Source organism: Barbatula barbatula, assembly GCF_947034865.1.
Source record: "Barbatula barbatula genome assembly, chromosome: 15".
NCBI classification, from domain to species: domain Eukaryota; kingdom Metazoa; phylum Chordata; class Actinopteri; order Cypriniformes; family Nemacheilidae; genus Barbatula; species Barbatula barbatula.
In genome coordinates, this window is record NC_136778.1 from 15,211,156 (window position 1) to 15,225,631 (window position 14,476).

Below are 14,476 nucleotides of genomic sequence, written 5' to 3' on the forward strand. Positions count from 1 at the left end.
TTCTTTAAGTGCTAAATTTAAATACAATGACAAACTTTAAACCAAAAGTAAAAACTTAAAATCAATAATCAAATATTTTATATACTTGTAACGGTGTTGTACGTTTTAACATTCACGGTTTCATCAATTGTCCATGTTTTAGAGACGGTTCAGGTTATTGATGCATACAGTATGAGGTCAAACAGTCTTGTACCTTCTTCTGTAGCCACTGCACGGCCCAGCTCCAATGTCCCGAGAGCTCTTTAAAATAGTCTTTAGCTGGGGAACATCTAATAGAGAAACAGAAAAAACACAACGCATCACACAATGTCAGAAGCAGTTCATCACATTATATATCAAGATGCACTTCACATGAGTGGCCATATGGGTATTAAAATCATAACTAGTATCAGTCTGATAAAGCTGATTTTGGAGATCATATTTTCTAATGTATCTTAAATATTTTAATGTCTGGATTTATTCTAAAAGCCATGTTGATCTTATTTAGTTAAAAACACTATATAGCAACAAACACCTGCACATTACATTTGTAAACAACTGTTTGTCTCTGTACACTGAAAATGTTTTAGCATGCAAGTGACAAAATATTGTTTTGTGTATTGTCCGTCCCTTATTTTATTTTAATCTTCTACACTTACTTCTGAGCCAGTGTGACCAAGAACTTCACACACTGGTAGCAACGGCTGCTGTCCACGTTGTTGCTCTGATGCATTAACGCTGTAAATAAAAAAAAGGTTTTCAATGTATATCAAGTGTTTACAGATGTAATTCTACCATGCTGTCCTTTATGATAAGACAAGACTGACAGAGACATGTGGCACGGTTCTTACCCAGAAGCCCCTTTTCAGATTCAAATGCATATTTGAGTCGCTGGGATTGCAGAGGATCCTCTACCATCTAGAAGGTGAGAGAAAAAACAATCTTACATCAAGTGACCCAGCCAACAAAATAAAAACAACAACAGCATTATTTGTTTATACAGGACATATATTTTGTTTTTTTAAGGTACGCGTTCTTTTTCAACACACCTATGATGTCATTATACAACAGAAAACATGAATCTCTCACCAGGATCTCCAGAAGCAGCTGAAAGACGTTCTTCAGCTCATGAGGAGGAGCCGTCTCCAGATGGTTCTACAATTTACATAAAAACAACAGTTGTTGAATGTTTCCGACAGTACATATTTAAGATGCAACGGGTTTGATACAATCTGAGGGTGTGTAAATGATGACCGAATTTTAATTTGACGGGGAACTGTCCCTTTAAGTTGCAGTTTTTGTCAGCGTACAAACCTTGAGTAACTGCAAAACTCCCAGTGAGAAAGGCTCATTGCAGAAGGAGCAATATGTTATCATCTCTATGAGGAACGACAGGGGGCCTGACAGCTCACGCATGGCAAACATCACCTGAAACATATTTGAAAAGGGTGAAGAGACTGAACGGTCAAAGAGAGAGAGAGAGAAAGAGAGAGACACACAGTATACCTCCATGAGATATGTCTGACTCTCAGATTTGAAGAGCAATGTGTCGATGTCTGAATGTAGAGGCAGGAGAGGAGAAGATGAAGCCACCAGTCCTGAAGAACACAGCTTAAACACTCCTTGGGCTGAGAACAAAATCAACACATTATGATTTATTTCCTTTTTCTGAAGTTTTGATTTCACATTTTGAATTTTCAGGTTCACAAGCTGCTTAGAAGTCACTATAACTAAAATTCTTAGTAATCGATTAACTAACACAAATATAAGATGAACAGATCTAGTGACTTCTGGTTCACGGTTGAAGGACTAAACGACTAAACTCAAGACACCAGACCAGCTGCTCACTATAGGAACATGGTGAACTCTGCTCTGTGTCTGTGTGTGTTAGCACAAACATCTCTGTACGTTCTTACCCTCCGTCCTCTGAGACACGAGGTCCGTGTGGAGCACAATCAGGGCCAATGTGTTGTGAAGGTGCAGGAACTCGCGAGCCTGTGCTGAACTCCAGCGACGATGCTGAAAAACACAGTGTGTCGGACCGTACCGAGTGATAAACGCTTGAAACAGAGAACGCGCAGAAGACAGAAACGTTTGTCACGTGTAAACAGCAGGTGTCTGCAGTACCTGGTTGGTTTGTCGGTTGGGTCCCAGCAGGAATACAAGCATCCGGCAATAGGCTGAATGTTTCAGCAGCAGCTGACACGGCCCAGTACCCTAAAAGTAGAGAGAAGCATCAAAAATGCTTTATCTACCAGAACAAGTTTTATGACAAATATCCAAGTGAACAAGTGAACAACCCAGTGCACATGAGAGGCTTGATCTTCTCACCCTCTGTGCAAAGTTACTGAAGAGGCTGAAGTACTGTGAGCAGTTCTTGCAGTTGTCTGGTATGTCCTTATCCAACAGAGAGAGCAGCATGTCTAACAGACAGTCCAGTCCTGAATCCTGGAAATACAGAGCGCTCTCAAGCGTCTTCTCCAGGACGGTGGCCACCACGACACGAACCTCTCGCACACTGCATTCCAACAGACAGATCCTGCAAAGAAAGAATTATAATATACAATTATATTTATAATTAAAACATGAAGGTTTTCTTAAGACAAATTCTCCATAGACAAATTGACATTTTGTCATAACTTCTTTTAATAGTACCTGTAAAACTATAACTTTCACTAAACTTAAAACTAAAGTAGCTTACACCATTACACAATTCGATATCCTACCGATATTCTTATTTCCACCATTAACTCCAAAATAAAACATTTGGGAAATGAAGAGACCATTCCAAATGTTCATTTAATGAGCGTTTCTAGATGTACTGTGGCCATTCCAGTCCAGTGTCTGCTGAATTTCAACAAAATCTTGTTATCACATGAAATATATTTTGGATAAATATATAAATATAATTGTTGAATTGGTTAAAAGTGAATATGAACTTGTTTTCTTTTAAGTATATGAGATCTGAAAAAATACAGAGCATCTTGTTATTACTGTTATTTTGACCTCTTTTCCCGGATTTCATTTTATGCAAATAAATGCAAATAGAAAACATATTTTTATTTGAAATTTGGTAGAAATATTGTTAGTATTTCAAAGAATGAAACAAAAGTAACCATTTACCTAAGCATTTTCAACTGGTCTCTTAATTGTTTCCGTGGCTGTATTTGTTGGAAATTGGCACACCTGAGCTACTTGGCTACGTCCAAAGGTTTGTGGAAACTCGTTTCGCAGAGCCAGATGTATTAATCCCATCGGTGGAAAAGTGTTAGTCAACATACGACTCCAAGTCTCCATCGATAAGGGAAACAACTGCTGTGTTTATTGGAAGTTTGTCAGGCCTCGATAATAAAAACAATCTTGAACATTTCCTGGCTTTGGTTGAGGTGTGGTGTGATAACCAGCCCTGCCGTCCGATACGAACCGCCCAATCGTGAAGCAGGGCAGTAGACCTCCCTACCACCCCACATTACCTCACCGTTCCCCCAATCACCACAGTAAGCTCTTACAATAAACAGGCCAGGCATCCGTAGCATCAACACGCATTAACCTTCCCAGCGGCCCACCTTTCATGTTGACACAAAGCAGTTGTGCCCGTGTCTCACACATGTGCTATAGATTTTCAGCTAAGGGGCTGGTGGTAATATGATTATTATGACCACCCACATACACCCACACAAGGACACGCACAACTATTGGTGTTTGGGTGCCGAGCACTAACTGAAACAAAAGTGAGGTAACATTGGAGAATAGCGTTGGGCCGATTTATGGCTTTCCACGCAACTCGCTTATAGGGACTCAAAAGGTCTTGGTGCTTTTGTTAGGAACTGTATTGGATAGCTTGTTTGTGGAATAAAACCAAGGAAAGTCCCTATTAACTGATTCAGGAAGTTAAATATGGATCTTGACATCCTTCTCACTCACTTGATGATCTCACGGCCTTCAGGTGACACCAGGTACTGTACCATCCACTGGCACGCTTCAATGCTCTTGGACAACAGGACCTCCACTGTAGCGATCCACTCCTCTGTGTCCACCCTGAGGGAGATGAAACGTGTCACAGTTTTGGAATCATTTGTACAGATGTTTTTGGCAAACAATGATAAATTCTGTTAAAAATAAACTATTGACATATTAAAAACATCTTTATTAAAATCATTGAAAAAGTATTTAGAGATTTTTATTATTTGAGAATTACAAGGTCCGAGTATCGGCTTTGGAAGTCATTTTGGATCAAGGCGTGTGCTAAATTGTTTTCTCAGCGGATTTGCGTGTGTGATCTGCTCGGAGATATAGTGTCTTTTAACCACTCAAGTGCAACTACTCGCGTGACACTAAGATTTACAATTAAGACTTTAATGTAAATGTTTACACTTTCCAGATCATCCCCATATCGCCCATCTAGTGCATTATGCATCATTCACCAGGTAGGACATAATAAATGTGCGGAAAAGTGGGTGATAGGAGCTGCTCCAACAGCTCTGCTAGTGAAGGAGGTGGGTCTAAAGCGGATTTGATTGGACAAGAACTTTGACGAGAGGCTCAGGTGTAACGTGATGTGATGGAATTTCTAGATTTGTTTCAGCGCAAGTGCCAGACTCTCAGTTTTGAACTGTTATTTCTCCTAGATGCGAATATTGTCAGTGCTTAGTAGCATATCAGTTATTTGACGTCCTTAATGCTCACTCATTTTTAATAAAAGGAAAAAAACTTTAAGATTACATGACCAGGTAAACAAAGGAAGAGAACTAGTTTACAGATTATTACAAATGTGTTCAAACAAAGCAGCAGCATCAGACCTGAGTTTCTTTTTGGTGCGCATATACGTGTGGAAGAGAAACTGGACGGCGAGCTGCAGGCTGGTTCTTGCCATTGCTTGATAAGATGGATGCTTTAACTTTGTCTGTGAAAAAGAAAAACCATGACCGTGTTTATAAAGACAAGACTGCTTACAAAAGGGGCAGTTATCGTAATAAGAAAAGATATGGAAGCTGAATAACTTACAGCATTGACAGAGGCCAGAGACAGTGTGAAGCTAAAGTAATCGCTGTTGTACACGTCTCTGTTCTTCATGAACTTCAGATTTTCATCTCTCACCATCTACAAAGCCAAGAATTGTATGACTTGTATGTCAAACATAACTAAACATTTCAAGAACACCATCACAACAAGAGCTGAGAATACAAGCTAGTAAACTCTACCTGATATATCCTAGCAGGCATCTTCTCCACAAACAGTCCCTTCTTTTCTCCTTTCTTGACCAAGCGTGTGAGCAGAGTGAGCCGGTCGTTGTTGGCCCTGGGTGGTCGTGGAGAGGACTGGGGTGAGATCTCTGGAGAGGAAGGGGCTGACCTGAGGGGAAGCATCAAGAACATTTATGAATGTGTAAGTGAAACATCCATGTAGCGGGAGATGGTGAGTAACTCACAACGACAGATCTTCTGCTTCTTGCCTCATGATGCTCACACGGCTCTTCTTGGGGAGCACCGGAGAGTTCTGGTCACTGATCCGCTGGTAGAACAGCATATAAGCATTCCAGTAGCGCCGCCGGACGTCTGGGTAGGGGTTAGCTGTAGTTGGCAGACATTGGAGCATTGAAATATAATAATTTAACAGGAACTACCAGTTGGATTAATAGCGAATGTGGCACCGGTCGAGTAAACTTTGTGTACATGCATTGAAACGTGTTCATTTGAGGGGGAATAGAGAGATTGACTCACACTGATCATAAACCTTTGGTCTGTACTCTCCCCCAAAACACTCGTACTCCAGGGTCTCATCGTTCATATCGAACTCCTCTACAACGTTGTCATTGAACTTGTACCACCGTCCTCTTGCGCTACCCACAAAAGAAGAGAGGAGGATGTTATTGCTCAGCTCATAATGGTCAGCCATAATTCCTTTAATCCCTGCGCTGGTTTTAAAAGGCATCGTGCTGCCAAGCATCTGGGACAGTTTAAAGTTTTCATGAAAAACCCACTGGCCAAGAACAGAAGCAAAGTAAATACACAAGCAATCACACACAAAGGGGAAAAATACCTCACACTTATATAAAGCCCATGTTTTAGATATTGTGGGTGTTGTGTGTAGACTCAGTATCAGGAAAACAGATGGCCTGAAACTATAACTGTATTGTTTAAATTCAAGGCATCTGGTATGTTCAAAACATTACAATGAATGCAGCAAAGTGGTGATAGGTAAAAGGTTCGTGTTAACCACTAACCCCAAGTTAACATTTAATACACAGCTTGTCCACATCCTATACTAAAGACATGAATGAAACTTCAATTTATGCCGTTTGTTGAGGTGAGCTGTAAGGTATTAGACAGGTTTGGAAAAATATTATAGATGAGCATTTAGAAACAAACCAGTGCCATATCGAATGACTAGTGGACGTGTTGGAACCTTTGCACACCATACTAACTACCAACACTCGTGAAAAGAAAACACACAGCAACACCCTAGCAACCACACACAACACTCTAGAAAAGAAAACATAGCAACACCCTAGCAACCACCCAAAACAACCCAGAAAACATAACACAGCGAGACTCTAGCAACTACCCAACACCCCAGCAAAGAAAATAACCTAGAAACACCCTAGCAACCACCCAACACACCCCAGAAAAGAAAACACGGCAATGGCCTAGCAACCACCCATGTAAGCCTAGTAAAGAAAAAAAATATATAATCTCAAATATCCAACAGATGTAGAAATCCCACACACAGTCTCTTACCGGCGGTCTTTAATGAATGAATAATAGTGTCCCGCGTGGGCTTGTCCGCTGTGCACAACCACTCCTACCAGCTCATAGTTCTCAGAGATGGTGACCTTCTTCCGAGGTGATCCACCTGACCCGGCCTCACCCCCTCTGCCATTATCTCCATGATCCACGCTCGAGTCCTGACGAGCCATTCCTGCCACTGTATACGGCTCCATGTTCAGCACCCAGGGAAACTTTAACCACACAGAATGAACACAAACGGTAGTTGGAGATCTAAACTATAACCTGCATGTTGCCATAACCAACAGTTGTGAGCTGCACACAAAAATAACATTGTATGGCATTGTAGGCTCAAATAGACAAGACTACTGCTAATGCTGATGGGTAAATGCTTACTCTGATCTGCTCATCGTATTTGATGGACCGGCCGCTTTCCCAGTCAAAGCCGAAGCGCATGAGGTGGATGACCAGCACACTGGGCAGAGACTTTATACAGGTCCGCTTCACAGTGATTCGCTACGACACAAAAAGTGTCAGCACAGAAACATATAACTGCATTTCCATATCGTTCATCATCGGACACAACTGTACCTTCTCTTTACACTTCTCGCAGTAATAGGCATTGCTTCCGTCCAGAACCTCTCCTCTGACAAACTGATCCAGAGAGATCTCCAAACTCTGACAGGACGTCACTCCCAGATTCAAAGCCATGAAAGTCTCCTCACGCTCATACCTGGAATCCAATCGCAAATGTCACAGAAGAACGGTTAACCAATAAAGGTTCCTCCAAGAGCTTTATGCTCACCTGTGTGGGCAGTCTTTGCATATCTTCTGATCTGAGAAAATGCCCTGGAATGTGTTTTTGAAGATCTGCTCTCGGCCGATTTTCTAAAGGGATCCAGAATAAACGTTAGAAACTTCCAAGTGTTCAAACATGCTTGGTTGTTGAGCATGTAGGAGTGATGTGAGCTGTACCTTCAGATGTTCATCAAGCTGGTCAACAAGACTGGTGAAGAACTCGTAGGCGTCCTGCTGTTCACGCACGAATAGTTCTTTATTCCACATCTTAAAGATCTGTGTCAAGAAACAACAACCATGTGATGAGATAAATGTGACGATTACAGTAGATGGGCAAAAGCGCGTGTCTTTTTTAAGTATTATTCATTTTAAAAGTATAAACTGATGCTTTGCTTTGAGAGCAATTGGAAGAAGTCTTAGCAAAAAATGATGGATCTCACCTTCCAGAAGTTCTCAGGTATGTAGTACTGCAGTTTGCTCTCCATCAAGTGGCCAAACAGAGATTGAACCTGGCAGAACACACTCTCCTCTGGATTTTCTGTGTCATCGTCAATCGACAAGACAGCCTAAAACACCCCCAAAACAGCTTGTTTGTCAAAACTCTTCAATTAATTTCCGCCACACACCTTTTCAATCCAGCGTTCCATCCTACTTTACTTTTTTCAAGCTTATGGTGTCACCTAGTGGAGAGCGAGTGTTGTACACTAACGGTGAAGTGTACCTCAGGCAGTCCAGGCTGCATGTAGAGCTGCTGGAAGACTGCGTTCATGTAGCAGGTGGCCCCTCCGTTCTTCAGCCCCACAAAACCAGACACAGACCGACTGTCTACAGGAGGAAGATACTGACAACATACACACAATTACAACCACATAATACAATAATGCAGAATTATATTATTATACACTTACGGGTTTATGAGGGTACTTACGTCAAACTCTTTGGTGAGGGAGGGGTCGGACTGATGGTGCATGGACAGCAGTTCTTTAGTGATGAGCTGCAGGTTAGTGAGAGAACTGTCGGACAACATGACCAGCACCTCATACGCCGCCAGACGACTGCTGACTGTACTGCACCTGACACGCACACAAACAGAACAGACTCTTTCTTTTTACTACTTTATTTTGGCTCATTTTATAAATCCGTGTGCTTTGTACAGTTTTGCTTGCGTGTAGTTAAACTGTTTAAGTTATTTTTCACAAAAATATTGACTAATATTTGACCAAACACAAAGTAAAGTGCAAATTAAATGTCCGATAATGTTATAAGACATAGAGGAATGGCCAAAGAGACAAATAAAAAATAAAAACAGATGGATAAAAAGACATGAATTAAGAGACAGACAAAGGTGTGGATAGAGATACAGGCAAGAGAGACGGAGACATGGAATGAAAAGCAGACAGAAGTGACACACAGAGAGAGACAGATGGGGGAGAGATAGAGAGATGATAAAGAAATGGATAGAGACAGACAAGCAGAAAGATCTGGATAGAGAGACGGGAGATGAATAGAGACTGAGAGACATAAAAAGGACATATAGCAAAATGGAGGACCGAGAGACTGATAAGGAGATAGACCGAAAGAGAGACAGATAAAGACACTGACAGACAGAAAAAGGGATGGACAGAGAGAACCAGACAGAAAGATTGATAGAGAAACGGATATAGAGACAGACAGGGATGAATAGAGACAAACAGACAGACAGATGGATAAAGAAACGGATATAGAGACAGACAGGGATGAATAGAGACAAACAGACAGACAGATGGATAAAGAAACGGATATAGAGACAGACAGGGATGAATAGAGACAAACAGACAGACAGATGGATAAAGAAACGGATATAGAGACAGACAGGGATGAATAGAGACAAACAGACAGACAGATGGATAAAGAAACGGATATAGAGACAGACAGGGATGAATAGAGACAAACAGACAGACAGATGGATAAAGAAACGGATATAGAGACAGACAGGGATGAATAGAGACAAACAGACAGACAGATGGATAAAGAAATGGATAGAGAGAAGGAAAGGGATTAATAAAGAGACAGACAGAATTAAACAGAGAGACAGATAATAGAGGGAGGCAGAGTTGAATTGAGAGAGGAAAAGACAGACTGACGGAAAGAGAGACAGAAAGAGGGATGGATAAAGAAATGAATATAGACAGACAGGGATTACTAATTACACAGACAGAAGTAAATACAGAGATGGATAGAAAGAGGCAGTCAGGCAGATGGAAAAAGAAATGCATAGAGGGATAAACAGATTAATAAAAAGACAGACAGAATAAACAGAGAGACAGACAGACAGAGAATGTAGACAAAAAGACAGAGGGAAAGAAAGACAGAAAAAGGGAGGGATAGAGAGAGGAAGACAGACAGACGGATGGATGGATAAAGAAATGGATAGAGGGACGGACAGAGATTCATAGAGACAAACAGAATAAATAGAGGGACAGACAGAGAGCGAGATAGAGAGGCAGACGGACAGATGGATAAAGAAATGGATGCAGAGACACAGGGATTAATAAAGTGAAAGACAGAGGACAGAGAGACAGACAAATGTATAAAGAGAGAGACTGAAACTGATAAACAGAGATGAATAGAGAGATTAACAAATATTTAAATACATATCAACACTCTGACAGAGATAGGAAGACAGAAAAGAGAAACAAACTGACAGCTAGGGAGAAAAAGAACGAGAACGAGAGAGAGAGATATGCATACTGTGTTCAAATGTGTCTTTGTTTAATCTCACTTTGGGTGAAAGTCATGTATAGATGCTGTAGTGCTAGATGAGCTGTCACTGTTCAGGATGATTCGAGATGCTCTAAACAGGAAGTCATCTAGCAGCTGCTGGATCAGAGACGGGCCTGCAGCACATAACATATATTAAAACAGTTTTACTCCACACCTGCCTGTGCACATCTTTATACTGTAAGAGTAAATAAATAATGTGAATCTGACCGAACTGCTCTTTCTCATTGCCGCACAGCGAAAGCAGCGTTTTGATGAGGTGTAGGTGTCCGGCCAGCAGGATGTTATCTGCCTCACTGGTCTCCAGCTCACTGGTCCAAGTGGGCTCGAAATTATCCAGCCAGCTGATCTCGTCCTCCAGCATGACCGCCGGGCTGATCTGAAGCTGCTCCATCTCTGATGCTGAGGAAACAAAATGTGCAATACAAATTAAAGCAAAAAAGCAAAACAAATGCTCCCAAAAAGTGACATCGATGCATTAAAGACACCATCACATCTAAATTCTTTTTTATAAATCACTTTGAGGTGCTTTTTCGTGAAGTAATGTGTACACTCACTGGTCAGGTCATCCAGGAGTTGGCACCTCAGGTCAAAATACTCCGTGCACTGCGAAAGCAACCTGAAAACATGATAATCATTACATCTCAATAGATATTCCAACATTTCATTTATAATTTGAGTTATTTGTGGTTCTTAACCTTTGGTTAATGCCCCTCATGATGCTGGTGGGGGACCAGAGAGGAAGTTGGGCTGTCAGAACCACCTTCAGCAGGAAGAGGTTTGCTTTCTGGAGATCAGGGTACGCAGAAGTGTCCGACTGACTCAGGGTGTAAAGCTGATCACTCGCCACACGACGGATCTGAGTGTACGAGTATAAGACAAAATTTGAAAAGTGGTCTCTGGTCTTGGATGTCATACAGAGTTCAAAGGGAGTTTAATATTACAGTAACATTGTAAGAATACAAGAGAGCTACTGACCTCACCACTGGGGGACCCCAGCAGAATATCAATGATGAAATCGTTCACAGATGGCAAAGAGTAAAACGAACCTTAAAAAAATGCACAAATGTGTTTGCGTTTATCATCCGTAATGCGATGTGTGGTTCAGTCTATCAGTGAAAACATAGAGAGTCTGACATCAGATCAGCTCACATTTGGACACGCTTAACCGCATTTATACTTTAAATAAAACAACCTTTTAACCTTTGGGTCTGAAGCTTACACACTTACATCAGTCATTTCATATTTATAATATTATATTACATCATTATTTTGTATCTTATTGTGTCCTTTGTACAGATACAAATAATTTTCTTAAAAAATTGGTGTTCACGACATTCCGAAATTTTAAAAATGTTATGACATTTTTTCCATTTGTAGTAGTTTTGATAAATGTTTTCCATCATACTTTAAAATGTAGAAAAAAATAATAAAGCAGCCGGGTTCTGTGTTTCTTACAGAGTTGTTGGGAGCGAAGCTGAAGGCACGTGACGAGTAAAGAAAGCGCCTCTCGTGCGATGATGGTGTCTTTGATAGACACAGACAGTTGTTTGACGCATATCCCCGCCTGTAGGGTCGTGACCTCACCTTCACTTCCAGAACTGCAGTTACTGCCTGCAACATAGATGCAAGACAACTTTGTGAAGGATGCAGAGGGTTAAAGGTAATACTTCAGTATGGAAGAGGACCTCACCTGTGCTGCTAACCCTGCTACGTACGCCCAGCGGTAGAAGAGAATTGGTGGTCTCTCTTATTGGCTGGCTGCTGCCGACTAGGTCCAATCGGCCGGCGGCTGCTGCCCAGGTGAGCCGCATGAAACACGCTACTGTGGATGTGAAGTCACCAACCTCCATTGTCTACAATGACAAATCATTAAAGTCAATGGGGCTAAAAACGTTCTTTTAATAAGAAAGTATTGGGACTGTAACGTACCTGTATGGCGACACGGGCAGCCGGTATGATTTCCTCTACTCGAATCGAGGATCTGTCAGACATAGACACTTGTCGGTAGGAGGACTTTTCTGGAGTTCCACAGACGGAGAGTTGACGCCCGCTCCGCCCCGCGTTGCGGAATGGCCGAGAGGACAGAGTATCCAGACCATCCTTGCTCAACTCCTCATCAAGGATACTGGGCATGGCCTGCCCTACCAGCAGAAACCTAAAGGTGGCGATAAAGAGCCAGTCTAAAAATGACTTGTAAACACTAAATGTTCTTTGAGAATTTTCGTATACGTAAAGACTTTGTTTTTCCTAAAAGAAAGCAGCATCCATAGAGAACGAAAGACTTTACAAATCAAAGGATAAGATATATAAAGAGACCTGGCCAACTGCAGGCAGATGGAGTAGACTCCCTGTCTGGTTTCATAGTCCACCTCAGAGGGGATGGAGTCTCTCTGCATGACGTTCACCACCAGACTATGTGTGAGAAAGAGTCAAATAACTAAATCATACACCACCAGGACGAGGTACCGAAGAGAGTTGTGGGGTAAAAAGCAGACCGTTACCTGAGACCCCCAGCTTTGAGAAAGTTCTCACAGAAAGATTTGACACTAGTTTTTGCCATTTCATCATCGGATGTGGGCATCAGTTTGGAGCTTAACACCTGTGGGGCAAGACAGTGGTTTGTACATGGGGACACTGAACAATCCTCAGCATGCTGTGTTTTCCTCTCGGTTTGTGTTGAATTTGTGTATTACTTGTGGCACTAAATAGAATCACGCTTCATTCTAAAACCGTAGCATTGAAGAAAGAGAAGCATTACGCACCTCTAAATTATAAAGCACTCTGAATGTAGACATGCCCGGAGCGGATGAACGAAAGAGAGACTCCAGAATGGACGCCGCACTCTGCTGGTGCTGCTGTTTACTGGACAGTGATGGAGACTTAGAGGCCTGAGAACCTGAGCCGAGTGTAAACAGAGTTTTCTGGAGAGAAAGAGAGTGTCATATTAGCTATCTGGCACGGCACATTGTCCTCTGTGTGCACCGTACTACAAAATTGTTGTGACACAGTCACATGATTTTCTGTTATCGCTTTCAAAATGCAGAGTCATCAAGATGCTCAGACTGAAATCTGTTAAAAGGTTCAGACATACCTGCTCATGTTATATATTTATTTTACCATATTATATAGCAGAGTATATATAATACAGATGTACTATTTATAGGTATGCTTTTGGGTAAAATTTTATTTTAAGATTTTGACCAAATAAAGAAAAATTATTTCTATTTGCATTTATTTACAGAGAATGAAAACTGGAGAAACAGGTCAAAATAAGATGCTCTGTATTTTTTCAGACCTCAAATACCGCAAAGAAAACAAGTTCATGTTGACTTTTAAGCAATACAATAGCAATATTTGTACTTTTGGAAAAGTAAAAAAATTCTCAATATGATTTGTCCAAAATTTGACTAGCATAGGAACTACTAAAACTGACTAAGTCAGAACTTCATTTGGATCGACTTAAGTCAGATTCATACTAATAACCTTTGAGTTACCAGCACAGAATTTTAACCACTAGGCCACACCCATTAAGGCTGTTGAACAGGCCTAAGTACGGAAGCGGTGTTCAGGTGATACCTGGTGACTCCAGACGCTGGACTCTTTTGGCACAAAGTTGTCGAGGGCATCCTGCACTTCCGGGTCAGTCGGTATGAGCAGCAACAACTTCCTCACGCGTAAAGTTATTCTGAAAACACGTTCACATAATTCTTATTATCTAACTGAAATAACGTAAAAAAACGAACGAAATACTGTACATCCAGGATTAAGCAACAAGATTTTCACCTGGGTTCCTCTAGGTTGGCCAGCTGATAAAGCATCTCAAAGACATTACACACCAGTGCCATCACGACACCAGGAAGAGATTTCTCCTGCAACGACACAGACAACAATGCAGATGCATAAACTGTTTGTGTATTCAAGATGTTGAGTACAATCAGTGTGTCTGTGTACCTGTTCGAGAGCGTACGCCGAGTTGAAGACCCCGCTGCTGCTGGAGCTCGCAGAGGCCGAGCTGTCCGCTGAGCTGCCTGATGGAGTTCCTGTTCCTGAGCTCTTCACCGTCAAACTCTGCTCATCGGAGAAACCCAGCTGGTTTAACAGCTTCTGGTCACGATTCATCGTCAGCTGAAAAAATACACAAAGTTTTCACAAATTCTGGTAAGAACCAAGCGAGATTTTCGATGGCCAATATTGATATTTTAAGGTTATGT

General features: G+C 41.5%; 1 protein-coding gene across 2 annotated transcripts in view; it reads right to left on the minus strand.

The window, feature by feature from the left end:
• The window catches only part of usp24 (ubiquitin specific peptidase 24), a 43,536-nt gene that overhangs the window by 2,323 nt on the left and 26,737 nt on the right, over positions 1 to 14,476 (minus strand). For both annotated transcript variants that reach the window (XM_079474142.1, XM_079474141.1), the window contains 37 exons: positions 14,217 to 14,390; positions 14,049 to 14,134; positions 13,842 to 13,950; positions 13,028 to 13,186; positions 12,767 to 12,864; positions 12,582 to 12,677; positions 12,195 to 12,420; positions 11,956 to 12,118; positions 11,721 to 11,876; positions 11,241 to 11,311; positions 10,961 to 11,121; positions 10,820 to 10,881; positions 10,473 to 10,664; positions 10,264 to 10,378; positions 8,431 to 8,575; positions 8,224 to 8,343; positions 7,943 to 8,068; positions 7,680 to 7,778; positions 7,510 to 7,592; positions 7,296 to 7,437; positions 7,101 to 7,220; positions 6,717 to 6,937; positions 5,700 to 5,818; positions 5,408 to 5,549; positions 5,181 to 5,331; positions 4,984 to 5,079; positions 4,779 to 4,882; positions 3,904 to 4,017; positions 2,311 to 2,518; positions 2,107 to 2,196; positions 1,896 to 1,998; positions 1,486 to 1,607; positions 1,294 to 1,407; positions 1,069 to 1,134; positions 831 to 897; positions 639 to 717; positions 194 to 269 (listed from right to left, as the gene is read on the minus strand). In XM_079474142.1, the coding sequence (XP_079330268.1) occupies positions 194 to 269; positions 639 to 717; positions 831 to 897; positions 1,069 to 1,134; positions 1,294 to 1,407; positions 1,486 to 1,607; positions 1,896 to 1,998; positions 2,107 to 2,196; positions 2,311 to 2,518; positions 3,904 to 4,017; positions 4,779 to 4,882; positions 4,984 to 5,079; positions 5,181 to 5,331; positions 5,408 to 5,549; positions 5,700 to 5,818; positions 6,717 to 6,937; positions 7,101 to 7,220; positions 7,296 to 7,437; positions 7,510 to 7,592; positions 7,680 to 7,778; positions 7,943 to 8,068; positions 8,224 to 8,343; positions 8,431 to 8,575; positions 10,264 to 10,378; positions 10,473 to 10,664; positions 10,820 to 10,881; positions 10,961 to 11,121; positions 11,241 to 11,311; positions 11,721 to 11,876; positions 11,956 to 12,118; positions 12,195 to 12,420; positions 12,582 to 12,677; positions 12,767 to 12,864; positions 13,028 to 13,186; positions 13,842 to 13,950; positions 14,049 to 14,134; positions 14,217 to 14,390 (4,575 nt within the window). The remainder of the gene's footprint in view (positions 1 to 193; positions 270 to 638; positions 718 to 830; positions 898 to 1,068; positions 1,135 to 1,293; positions 1,408 to 1,485; positions 1,608 to 1,895; positions 1,999 to 2,106; positions 2,197 to 2,310; positions 2,519 to 3,903; positions 4,018 to 4,778; positions 4,883 to 4,983; positions 5,080 to 5,180; positions 5,332 to 5,407; positions 5,550 to 5,699; positions 5,819 to 6,716; positions 6,938 to 7,100; positions 7,221 to 7,295; positions 7,438 to 7,509; positions 7,593 to 7,679; positions 7,779 to 7,942; positions 8,069 to 8,223; positions 8,344 to 8,430; positions 8,576 to 10,263; positions 10,379 to 10,472; positions 10,665 to 10,819; positions 10,882 to 10,960; positions 11,122 to 11,240; positions 11,312 to 11,720; positions 11,877 to 11,955; positions 12,119 to 12,194; positions 12,421 to 12,581; positions 12,678 to 12,766; positions 12,865 to 13,027; positions 13,187 to 13,841; positions 13,951 to 14,048; positions 14,135 to 14,216; positions 14,391 to 14,476) is intronic.